General features: G+C 46.4%; 1 protein-coding gene across 1 annotated transcript in view; it reads left to right on the top strand.

Annotated features, from left to right (window-relative positions):
* The first annotated feature begins 2,044 nt into the window (after window positions 1-2,044).
* DHDDS (dehydrodolichyl diphosphate synthase subunit) overlaps window positions 2,045-11,990 on the top strand; it is a 38,667-nt gene continuing 28,721 nt past the window's right edge. The window contains 4 exon segments of the mRNA NM_001131595.1: window positions 2,045-2,181; window positions 2,555-2,672; window positions 7,647-7,763; window positions 8,063-8,065. Of these exon segments, the coding sequence (NP_001125067.1) occupies window positions 2,610-2,672; window positions 7,647-7,763; window positions 8,063-8,065 (183 nt within the window). The 5' untranslated portion in view covers window positions 2,045-2,181; window positions 2,555-2,609.

The raw sequence follows: 11,990 nt of genomic DNA, 5'->3' as shown, positions 1-11,990 counted from the left end.
CTGGTTTAAATCCTCAAGCCTGACATTATCAGAGCAAGGGTAAGAAGTTCAATACATCTACTCCAGGGACTTTGGGGCTCCTTAATTGTACCAAAAGTCAAAGCTGACAGTAGAACCTCATGAAGCAGCAGACTACTAGTGGACTTCGTTAAATTGTCTTGCTGCAAAATGAAGTAACTTGGACTGAAATTTACTCCCCAGGTTGCAAAGCAGGAAGGATGGAAAAGCTCAACGCTATTCATTTCTACTCATCTCTAGGGCTTTCTTTCATCATGTTGCTGTGTTAAAATAACTCCTTTCATTAGAAAGAGTGGAAGACATAATCAATTAGAAATTGCCAATAAAACGTCTCTTCCTTGCCTCATTTCTTTAATAATATTGTAAAGTGAAATTCGACAAAAAGGTTCTTTGACAATTGTGAATTTTTATTCCACTCAAAACATAATACTACATAAAGTTGTATTATGCTTTGCAAGAAATACTGGTTGTGGCTGGGCGCGGTGGCTCACGCCTGTAATTCCAGCACTTTGGGAGGCCTAGGGAGGCAGATAACGAGGTCAAGAGATCGAAACCATCCTGGCCAAAATGGTGAAACCCTGTCTCTACTAAAAATACAAAAATTAGCCAGACTTGGTGGCACTCGCCTGTAGTCCCAGCTACTCAGGAGGATGAAGCAGGAGAAACGCTTGAACCCGGGAGGCAGAGGTTGCAGTGAGCCGAGATTGCGCCACTGCACTCCAGCCTGGGCGACATAGCCAGACTCCGTCTCAAAATAAATAAATAAATAAATAAATAAATAAAAATAATACTGGTTGTATAAGAATCTGTAAAGAATTTTTTCCTCCTTTTTCAATTTTGAGGAAATTGAACTACTAATTTCTTTTGCGAGCCTAGAATTCTTGCAACCCTTTTTTTTGTAAAGGTTCAGTAGAGCTAATGCCCTTAACTTTTCTACCAGGGTTAATTTCTGTTATTTTCATTTATGTACTGCCAAAGCGAGCACCTGTTATTTCAGAAGTCATGCTTTTTTTTTTTTTTTTTGAGACGGAGTTTCGCTCCTGTTGCCCAGGCTGGAGTGCAGTGGCCTGATCTTGGCTCACCGCAACCTCCGCCTCCTAGGTTCAAGCGATTCTCTTGCCTCACCCTCCCGAGTAACTGGGATAACAGGCGCCCGCCACCACGCCCGGCTCACTTTTTGTATTTTTAGTACAGACGGGGTTTCACGATGTTGGTCAGGCTGGTCTCAAACTCCTAACCTCAGGTGATCCGTTCGCCTCGGCCTCCCAAAGTGCTGGGATTACAGGCGTGAGCCACCGCGCCTGGCCTAGAAGTCATTCTTATGGCAGAGATCTTTCTGGCCTTACCCCTTCTCTTGTTCGTTGGGATAAGTCTTGGGAATCCACAAATCCTAAAATATGCGTGCCTTAAGTCGGCACAAAATAGATTAATATTCTGCGCGTCTGTAAGATTGGCTGCTGCTAGAAACTTCCCAGACGATTAAATCCACTAAATAAAACACGAAAAGGTAACGAGATAATTTGTAAGAGTATGCACCAGTGTTCTAATGAAGCCCGGTTCTGCGGCATTCCAAGGTAAGGACGCTGCCTTACCCAGTTTCTCAGCAGTCCTAAGCTGCCTTCGACGGCCGAGAAGCGCCTCGATTCTTGCCCCTGGCTCATTTCCCTGGCGCGTTTCCAGAGGCCTCCCAATCTGTGAGTCTACCGACCCCTCCATTCCCAACGCTGGGCTCAACCCGGTCTTCCCCAGCTGCTCCCCCAGCACGTGGCCTGGAGCCCAGCCTCCCGCCCCGCTCGGTCACGGGAGCCTGGCTCTCACCCTCACCCGCTTCCACACCCCGCGGGACTGAGAACCGCCCTCCCACTAGCTCGCAGGCGCAGGCGCAGGGCAGGGCCCCCTCAACTTGGGTGACGGAAGGGGCGTGACGCAGCGCCCAAAGATGACGTGTTCTTCTAGCGCCACGTCGTGAGGAAGTGCCGGCCCACTGAAGCGGTGGGGACGCGCCCAGCGGAGCGAATCAGGTGTCACTGAACTGAAGGGGTGAACTAGAGGAGAAGAGGGTGACTGGGCGGGGAGAAGCTGCGGGAGAAGCAAAGGGACGACTGAGGGAATAATCAGGAGACCACTGAGGCGTGAAGTACCGGGGGTGCGATAACTGAAGGGGTAAGTAACTGGGAGCGCAGAGTTGGAAACAGCTTAGGGGAAGATGGAGAAGGAAGAAACGGGGAATGATCAAGATGTGGGCACCATGATGTGGCAGGAAGCCGACTTAGATGTTCAGAAGAAGTCAGTGCAGATACGGAGGAAATGGGAATGGGAACAAGTCTGCAAAGCCAGGAGAACCAAAGAAAGGCTTTTGCCCTCCAGAGGTCTCATTGCGTTATAAAACTCTGGGTGGTAAAAGATTATAGGCTTAGACCAGTGTCTTTGGATTCTAATGCCGGCTGCTCTCCATAGTCCATCTGATTCCCCAGAAGTCAGTTATAGCTCATTGCAAACCTTGGTGACTTCTTATTTTCTTTCTTGTTTATCCAAGATTAGCTGGCTGGTGTTTGGTTGTTCTGGAGTGATCTTCTGACTGGAAAAGAACTATGTCATGGATCAAGGAAGGAGAACTGTCACTTTGGGAGCGGTTCTGTGCCAACATCATAAAGGTGAGCAATGGCCCAGAGCACCGGCTGGCCTTCTGGTCAGTTGGATAATCTTATATCAAAACCTGTTATTAAAGTTGAGCAGTTCATGATGTTAAGTGGAATTTAGCAAGGAAACCAAAGAGTCTTAGAATGGTAACTTCCAGGTCTACATTTCTGGTAGACTTTTGTCCTGACTCTGACATTTTCAGGAAGCCCAGGCCTCTTAATATCATTGCGCAGCCTAGACTGCTAAGTATTCCTTATAGAGAACTGAAATTTGTTTCCCTGGAACGTTGATCCATTGTTCCATGTACTGTCCTCTTGATTTAAATAGGTTAATCTTTGATATATTCTTTGATCTGGCAGTAGAGCAACGGTTAAGAGTTTGGGGGCTGGGCCTGGTTGCTCATGCCTGTAATCCCAGCAATTTGGGAGGCTGAGGTGGGCAGATTGTTTGAGCTCAGGAGTTGAGACCAGCCTGGGCAACATGGCAAAACCCCGGTTCTCCAAAAAATTAAAAAATTAGCAGGGCTTGGTGGTGTGCGCCTGTAGTCCCAGCTACTCGGAAGGCTGAAGTGGGAGAATTTCTTGAGCCCAGGTCAAAGCTGCAGTGAGTCATGATTGTGCCACCACACTCCAGCCTGGGTGACAGAACGGGACTGTCTCAAAAAAAAGAGTTCAGAACGAGACTCTGTCTCAAAAAAAAAAAAAAAAAAAAAAAGAGTTTGGGCTCTAGAGGCAGACAAACATGGGTGAAATTCCTGTTCTTTTTTTTATTTTGAGATGGAGTCTCACTCTGTCACCCAGGCTGGAGTGCAGTGGCGCAATCTTGGCTTACTGCAGCCTTCGTCTGCCAAGTTCAAGCAGTTCTCTTGCCTTAGCCTCCCAAGTAGCTGGGGTTACAGGCATGTGCTACCACACATGGCTAATTTTTATATTTTTAGTAGAGATGGGATTCTCATATTGGCCAGGCTGGTCTCGAACTCCTGACCTCAGGTGATCCACCTATCTCAGCCTCCCAAAGTGCTGGGATTATAGGACTGAGCCACTGCACCTGGCCTGAAAGTCCTGTTCTATCATTTAGTAATCATGTGACTTTAACAACTGTAGAATTGTTATGAGAATTTATGAGACATTAATATAAAGCAGTTAGCATAATGTCTAGCAGTTGTTAATTATTATTAGGATTGTCTTTCAGACATTTGAAGACTATTATCTCCTATCTTCCCCAAATCTTCCCTCAGCTTTTTCTCTAGGAATCACAGCAATATTATATCTGCCTAAGACAGGTTTGAGATTGGGGCCAGTCAGCTTGGTTTTGTTTTTCAGCCACAGGCTGTCAAGCAGCAGGTAGTAATGAATTTATGAGTCAGTAACCTTTATACAAGCCCCACACATGCTCACAAACAAATGCCAAGTGATCTCAAGCAGTCCAGGAAATGGGAAGTATCTCCTTGGGGAACCACTGCAGTGGTATGTTTGGAAGAACAAGCTGCATAACTTGAATGGATTTTGGGGGCTGGAAAGGCTGTATGTGAGAGACAAAAGTAGAAAAAGGAGAAGTATTGATGAGGAAGCAGTCAGAGAAGAGCCCTCCCAGGTGAGGAAAAATAGGCTAAGGAGTCCATTTGTGTTATGGGAGACAACTCAAAGCTGTTCCAAGCCAAATAAGGGTTTTGTTTTTTGTGGTTTCTTTTTTGAGATGGAGTCTTACTCTGTTGCCCAGGCTGGAGTGCAGTGGTGCAATCTTGGCTCACTGCAACCTCTGTCTCCTGGGTTCAAGCGATCCTCCCACCTCAGCCTCCCCAAGCAGCTGGGATTATAGGTGCCGGCCACCATGCCTGGCTAATTTTTTTTTTGCCTGGCTAATTTTTTTTTTTGTATTTTTAGTAGAGTTGGGGTTTCACCATGTTGGCCAGGCTGGTCTCGAACTCCTGGCCTCAAGTGATCTGCCCACCTCAGCCTCCTAAAGTGCTGGGATTACAGGCTTGAGCCACCACGTCCGGCCCCAAGTAAGTTTTGTTTGGCTCAAAAAAAGTCTTTTTTGTTTGCTTTGAAAAACAATTTTTTTTTTTTTTTTGAGACAGAGTCTCACTCTGTCGCCCAGGCTGGAGTGCAGTGGCGCAATCTCGGCTCACTGTACCCTCTGCCTCCCCGGTTCAAACAATACTCCTGCCTCAGCCTCCCGACTAGCTGGGATTACAGGCGCCCGCCACCACGCCCGACTAATTTTTCTTTATTTTTAGTAGAGACAGGGTTTCACCATCTTGGCCAGGCTGGTCTTAAACTGCTGACCTCGTGACCCACTCGCCTCGGCCTCCCAAAGTGCTGGGATTACAGGCGTGAGCCACCGCGCCTGGCTGAAAAGCAAAATTTTAATAAAAATCCTGATGTTTGGTTTTCTTGCAAGATCACCAGATCCAGCAATGTTGTGCCCCAGTTCCTGTGTGTCAGCAGTTGGCTAGAGGTCAGGAATTAGTGCCTTTTTTTTTTTTTTTTTTTTTTTGAGACAGAGTCTCACTCTGTCACCCAGGCTGGAATGCAGTGGCGCTATCTCGGCTCATTGCAACCTCTGCCTCCCGGGTTCAAGCCATTCTCCTGCTTCAGCCTCCTAAGCAGCTGGGATTACAGGCTCCCACCACCACACCTGGCTAATTTTTGTTTTTGTTTTTTTCTTTTTTCCAAGATGGAGTCTTGCTCTGTCGCCCAGGCTGGAGTGCAGTGGCATGATCTTGGCTCACTGCAACCTCCGCCTCCCAGGTTCAAGCAGTTCTCCTGCCTCAGCCTCCCAAGTAGCTGGGATTACAGGCATCTGCCACCATGCCTGGCTAATTTTTGTATTTTTAGTAGAGACGGGGTTTCACCATACTGGCCAGCCTGGTCTTGAATTCCTGACCTCGTGATCTGCCCGCCTTCGCCTCCCAAAGTGCTGAGATTACAGGCATGAGCCACTGTGCCCAGCCCTAATTTTCGCATTTTTAGTAGAGATGGGGTTTCAACATGTTGGCCAGGCTGGTCTTGAACTCTTGACCTCAAGTGATCCACCCACCTTGGCCTCCCAAAGTGCTGGGATTACAGACGTGAGCCACTGCGCCTGGCCCTATGAGTTCCTTTTTTCTGTAGAAGGTACCATCTTCATTTGACTATGCCCATCAAAATTTTTCCTGGCCAGACATGATAGCTCAAACCTGTAGTCCCAGCACTTTGGGAGGTCAAGTCGAGTGGATCTCTTGATCTCAGGAGTTCGAGAGCAGCCTGGGCAACATGGTGAGACCCCCGTCTCTACAAAAAATAAAAAAATTAGCTGGAGTGCGGTGGCGCCATCTCGGCTTACTGCAAGCTCTGCCTCCCGGGTTCACGCCATTCTCCTGCCTCGGCCTGCCAAATAGCTGGGACTACAGGCACCCACCACCACGCCCGGCTAACTTTTTGTATTTTTAGTAGAGACGGGGTTTCACCGTGTTAGCCAGGATGGGCTCGATCTCCTGACCTCGTGATCTGCCCGCCTCGGCCTCCCAAAGTGCTGGGATTACAGTTGTGAGCCACTGTGCCTGGCCTGAGTAAGACCCTGTTTCAAAGAAAAAAAAAATTTTTTTCCTTTTGCTTTCTAGTTGGAGACCAACTAAACCAAGCCTGTACTTAAGAGCATATGGTTGAAAGATTAACTCTGGAAGGAGATGGACATCAGTTTGAATCCCTATTTGCCTCTTCTTAACCGTGTGACTGGGCCGGGCGTGCTGGCTCACGCCTGTAATCCCAGCACTCTGGGAGGCTGAGGCAGGCGGATCATAAGGTCAGGAGATCGAGACCATCCTGGCTAACACGGTGAAACCCCGTCTCTACTAAAAATATAAAAAATTAGCCGGGCATGGTGGCGGGTGCCTGTAGTCCCAGCTACTCAGGAGGCTGAGGCAGGAGAATGGCGTGAACCCAGGAGGCGGAGGTTGCAATGAGCTGAGATCGTGCCACTGCACTCCAGCCTGGGCGACAGAGCGAGACTCCTTCTCAAAAAAAAAAAAAAACAAAAAACTATGTGACTTATGCAAGTCACTAGAACTCTCTGAGCTTGTTTTTCCACCTGTAAAATGAAGATAATACTTTTTACTTTATAGACTTCTATGATAAGATGAAGTATATTTGCATAGTATTTGGCATGTAGTAAGTGCTCAGTAAACATGTAAATAAAAATAAGTAGGCCAGCTATGGTGGCTCATGCCTTTTTTAATCCTAGCACTTTGGGAGGCTGATGAAGGAGGATTGCTTGAGCCCAGGAGTTTGAGACCTGGTTAACATAGGGAAACACACCATCTTTTTTTTTTTTTGAGACAGAGTCTCGTTGTGTCGCCCAGGCTGGAGTGCAGTGGCGCGATCTCAACTCACTGCAACCTCCACCTCCTGGGTTCAAGCGATTCTCCTGCCTCAGCCTCCCAAGTAGAGTAGCTGGGGCTACAGGCATGTGCCACCATGCCCGGCTAATTTTTGTATTTTTAATAGAGACTAGGTTTCACCATGTTGGCCAGGCTGGTCTCGAATGCCTGACCTCAAGTGATCCGCCCACCTCAGCCTCCCAAAGTGCTGGGATTACAAGCATGAGCCACCATGCCCGGCCGACCCCATCTCTTAAAAAAAAAAAAAAGAAAAGAAAAGAAAAGAAAAAAGGATAGGTAAGTGTGGTGGCATGTGCTGGTAGCCCTGGCTACTCAGCGGGAGGCAGAGGTGGGAGGATCACTTGAGCCCAGGAGGCCAAAGCTGCAGTCAGCTGTGATCATACCATTGCATTCCAGCCTGGGTGACTGAGTGAGATCCTGCCTCAAAATAAAGTAAGTAAGTAAGTAAACTTTAATGTCTTTTTACTGAGTTAAAAGCACAAAGTACCCAATTCCCTTCGTCAGGGTTTTCATCACATAGCCCAAACCTATCACCTTGGGGTGTAGTGTCTTCCTTTATCCCTGAAGAATATGAGACCTGTTCATCATTTGTCTTCCTATTCCACAGGCAGGCCCAATGCCAAAACACATTGCATTCATAATGGATGGGAACCGTCGCTATGCCAAGAAGTGCCAGGTGGAGCGGCAGGAAGGCCACTCACAGGGCTTCAACAAGCTAGCTGAGGTGGGTGTGTATGGCAGAGCCCAAAGTGAACAGTCTGTGGAGAGGTAGATTATAGCTAGAAAACCAGGCTCTGGGTTTGCTGTGGTTAGAGAGTGTTTTTTGTATCTGTCTCTGTATTTTATTGTTTGCTTGCTAGCTATAGGTCTCATCTTGACATTGGCCAGACGTGGTTGCTTTTGCCTGTAATCCCACACTTTGGGAGGCCAAGGCAGGAGGATTGCTTGAGCCCAGGGGTTCAGGACTAGCCCGGGTAACATAATCAGACCCTGTCTCTACAAAAAAATTTAAAAATTAGCCAGACTTGATGGTGCACACCTGTGCCTCCAGCTACTCAGGAGGCTGAGGTGGGAGGACTATCTGAGCCCAGGAAGCTTGAGGCTGCAGTGAACAGAGATTGTGCCCCTGTACTCTAGCCTGGGTGACAGAGTGACACCATCTCAAGAAAAAATGACATAAAGAAGTAATCATCCAGTGAATGACCATAAAATACTGGAAATAAGAACAAAATTGCCTCTTATTTTAATCAATAGTTTATATTTTATGCTTCATCCAATCCTTATTGTATGCTCTACGTGACTTAACATTAATAAAATTGCATCTGTAGCTTCAGTAACCTTATTTTCACTTAACATTTTGGTTTTGTTTATTTGTTTGAGACAGAGTCTCACTCTGTTGCCCAGGCCAGAGTACAGTGCATGATCTCTGCTCACGGCAACCTCTGCCTCCCGGGTTCAAGTGATTTTCTGCCTCAGCCTCCTGAGTAGTTGAGATTGAACACCCGTCACCACGTCCGACTAATTTTTTTGTATCTTTAGTAGAGATGGGGTTTCACCATGTTGGCCAGGCTGGTCTCGAACTCTTGACCTCAGGTGATCCACCCCTTCAGCCTCCCAAAGTGCTGGGATTACAGGCTTGAGCCACTCTACCCAGCCAACATTTGGGGAAGCATTTTTTAAGGTGTATATATAAGCTTTCTATCTGTATGTTTCAATGACTGTAGAACATTTTATCAAGAGGATCTGATATAATTTAACTGCTCCACTATTACTTGACATTACTATAAACATTATAAATAGTACTGTTTCAGCCTGGGCAACATGGTGAGATCCTGTCTCTACAAAAAAAAAAAAAAAAAATTAGCCAAGCATGATGGTGCATGCCTGTGGTCCCAGCTACTTACGAGACTGAGGTGGAAGGATGACTTGAACCCTGGAGGTTGAGGCTGCAGTGAGCTGTGTTCACGTCACCGCAATCCAACCTGGTGACAGAGCAAGACCTTGTCTAAAAAAAAAAAAGTACTCTTTTTGGATAAATTCTTAGAAGTGACATTTCTGGATGAACATTGAGTGACTACTCATTCTGCTTTGCCAAGGCTGAGGGGTTTCTCAGGACACAGGTCTTTCAGTGCTAAAACTGGTGAAACTCCCCGGCAAACCAGGACATCACTCTACACAGAGGTCATGAACTTTTTATGGTATAATGCATGTTATAAATTGGAAAACATTAAGTTTAACAAAAGAATGGAATATGACAATCTTGGTGAAATTTTTAAGAAGAATGGAGGGCCGGGCGCGGTGGCTTATGCCTGTAATCCCAGCACTTTGGGAGGCTGAGGTGCGCGGATCATGAGGTTAGGAGATCAAGACCATCGTGGCTAACACGGTGAAACCCCGTCTCTATTAAAAATACAAAAAATTAGCCGGGCGTGGTGGCCGGCACCTGTAGTCCCAGTTACTCAGGAGGCTGAGGCAGGAGAATGGCATGAACCTGGGAGGCGGAGCTTACAGTGAGCCAAGATTGTGGCACTGCACTCCAGCCTGGGCAACAGAGCGAGACTCCGTCTCAAAAAAAAAAAAAAAAAAAAAAAGAATGGAAATATGGTCTGTAGTTCACAGGTCCCAGTGTCCTAGCACAGGGACACAGTTTGATGCCAGGGCTGTGATATTTTTTTCCTTGAGTAAATAGCAGTGGGGTTCTCACCAGAACCTTGTAGAAGTCTTTACGTTTGTTGACTCCAGCTTCTCTTTTGTAACTGAGAGGCAGTTTTGCCTAATGCTTAGGAGCTTAAGCTCTGGAGTCACTCAGAATTCATTGGCACCCCTGCTTTGTCACTGTCTGGCTTTGTGACCTGCAGCGAGTTATGTAGCTTCCCTTTGCCTCAGTTTCTTCATCTATAAAATGGGGTTAGCAATCTCTATCTCAGTAGATTATTTGAAGATAAATAAGATGGCACAATGAAAAGCATGTAGCACAGGCACTGACCTAAAGGAAGTGCTCAAAAAATTGAAACTTGTTATTAGCAACTGTATTGACTGATGTCAGTGGTGGGTTCCAACCCAGATGTGCCATCCACAGTGGCTGCCTTGCAAGGTCTTTAGGGCCTGAGGCTATTCAAGTGTCAGGTTCTCACTGGTAATTTTCCTAAGATGACAGTAGATTTGTTTGCTTGTATGTTTGTTAAGGGGTTAGAGAGGTAGCTCTTCAGCTTGTTTCTTCTGTTCTGTTTGAATGTCTTGAATGTCTTCTGTTGTCTACATTTAACCTCCAGCTCTCCATCTCTCAACATTGTTCTCTACCTCTCAACATTGTTCTCCACCTTTAGTGGTGCAGGATTAGAGCAGCCCCAAAGGACTAAGTTTTTTTCTTTTTTTTTTTTTTGAGACAGAGTCTTGCTCTGTCACCCAGGCTGGGGTGCAGTGGCACGATCTCAGTTCACTACAACCTCCGCCTCCCAGGTTCAAGTGATTCTCCTGCCTCAGCCTCCTGAGTAACTGGGATTACAGGCCTGCGCCACCACACCCGGCTAATTTTTGCATTTTTAGTAGAGACAGGGTTTCACCACGTTGGTCAGGCTGGTCTCGAACTCCTGACCTTGTGATCCGCCCGTCTTGGCCTCCCAAAGTGCTGGGATTATAGGTGTGAGCCACCACGTCCGGCCTGTTTTTTTTTGAGTTGAAGTCTCACTCTGTAGCCTAGGCTGGAGTGCAGTGGTGAGATCTCCACTCACCGGTTCAAGCGATTCTCCTGCCTCAGCCTCCCAAGTAGCTAGGATTACAGGTGTGCACCACCACACCCAGCTAAGTTTTTGTATTTTTAGTAGAAATGGGGTTTCACCATGTTGTCCAGGCTGGGCTTGAACTCCCAACCTCGGGTAATCTGCCCACCTTAGCCTCCCAAAGTGCTAGGGTTATAGGAGAGACCCACCACACCCAGCCAATTTCATTTCTTTTTGAGTTATAATTTCATATGGTGAACTGCACAGATTTTAGGTTTTGACAATTGCATTCATTTATCTAACCCATACCCCTGTCAAGATATAGGACTTGTGGCTTCCGGACTCAGTGGCTCATGCCTGTAATCCCAGCACTTTGGGAGGCCGAGGCAGGCAGATCACCTGAGGTCAGGAGTTTGAGACCAGCCTGGCCAGCATGGCGAAACCCCATCTCTACTAAAAATACAAAAAGTTAGCCGGGTGTGGTGGCACATGCCTGTAGGCCCAGCTACTCGGGAGGCTGAGGCAGGAGAATCACTTGAACGTAGGAGGTGGAGGTTGTAGTGAGCCAAGATTGCACCACTGCACTCCAGCCTGGGTGACAGAGCGAGACTCCAGCTTAAAAAAAAAAAAAAAAAAAAAAAAAGATGTAGGACATTTCCATCTCTCCAAAAAATTCCCTGGTGCCCCTTCTCAATCAACTTCTGTTCTACCTCCTCCTTTTCCTCTCTAGGCAACTACCGTACTGATTTCTGTAACTATAAATTTGTTTTTCCCGTTCTAGAACTCCATATAATGGAATCAGACAGTTGAGGATTTTTGACATATTCTTCAACTCTGATCCTGTTTTATCATTTGTAAAGTAGGCATGAAAACAGTAGTGTCATTTTAAAGTGGTTGTTCAAAGAATCAAATGAAATTATGTGAAAACCCTTTGCAGGCTATTAAATGCTACACAGCTGTCCAGTTGTTGCTTTTTTTCTTTTAACTCATCAGCCTCTCAACCTACCAGAATAATGAAGTTATGCTGTGAGTAATAACACCTTGTGTTTTTATATTGTTCGTTAGCCACCTTGTAAGGGATGGATTGTGATCCCATATTAAAGGTAAGGAGACTTCAACCTAGAGAAATTAAATGATTTGATTCCAGTCACATAAGTGCATGCTGGAGTCAGGGACTAGAGCCTATGTTTTACACTCTCAGTGCAGAGTTCTTTCTTGTAATGCACAGTGCC

The sequence above is a fragment of the Pongo abelii genome, chromosome 1, assembly GCF_028885655.2.
Source record: "Pongo abelii isolate AG06213 chromosome 1, NHGRI_mPonAbe1-v2.0_pri, whole genome shotgun sequence".
NCBI lineage: Eukaryota > Metazoa > Chordata > Mammalia > Primates > Hominidae > Pongo > Pongo abelii.
Note: the sequence above shows the minus strand (reverse complement) of the source record. Positions and strands in the feature narration are given on the sequence as shown.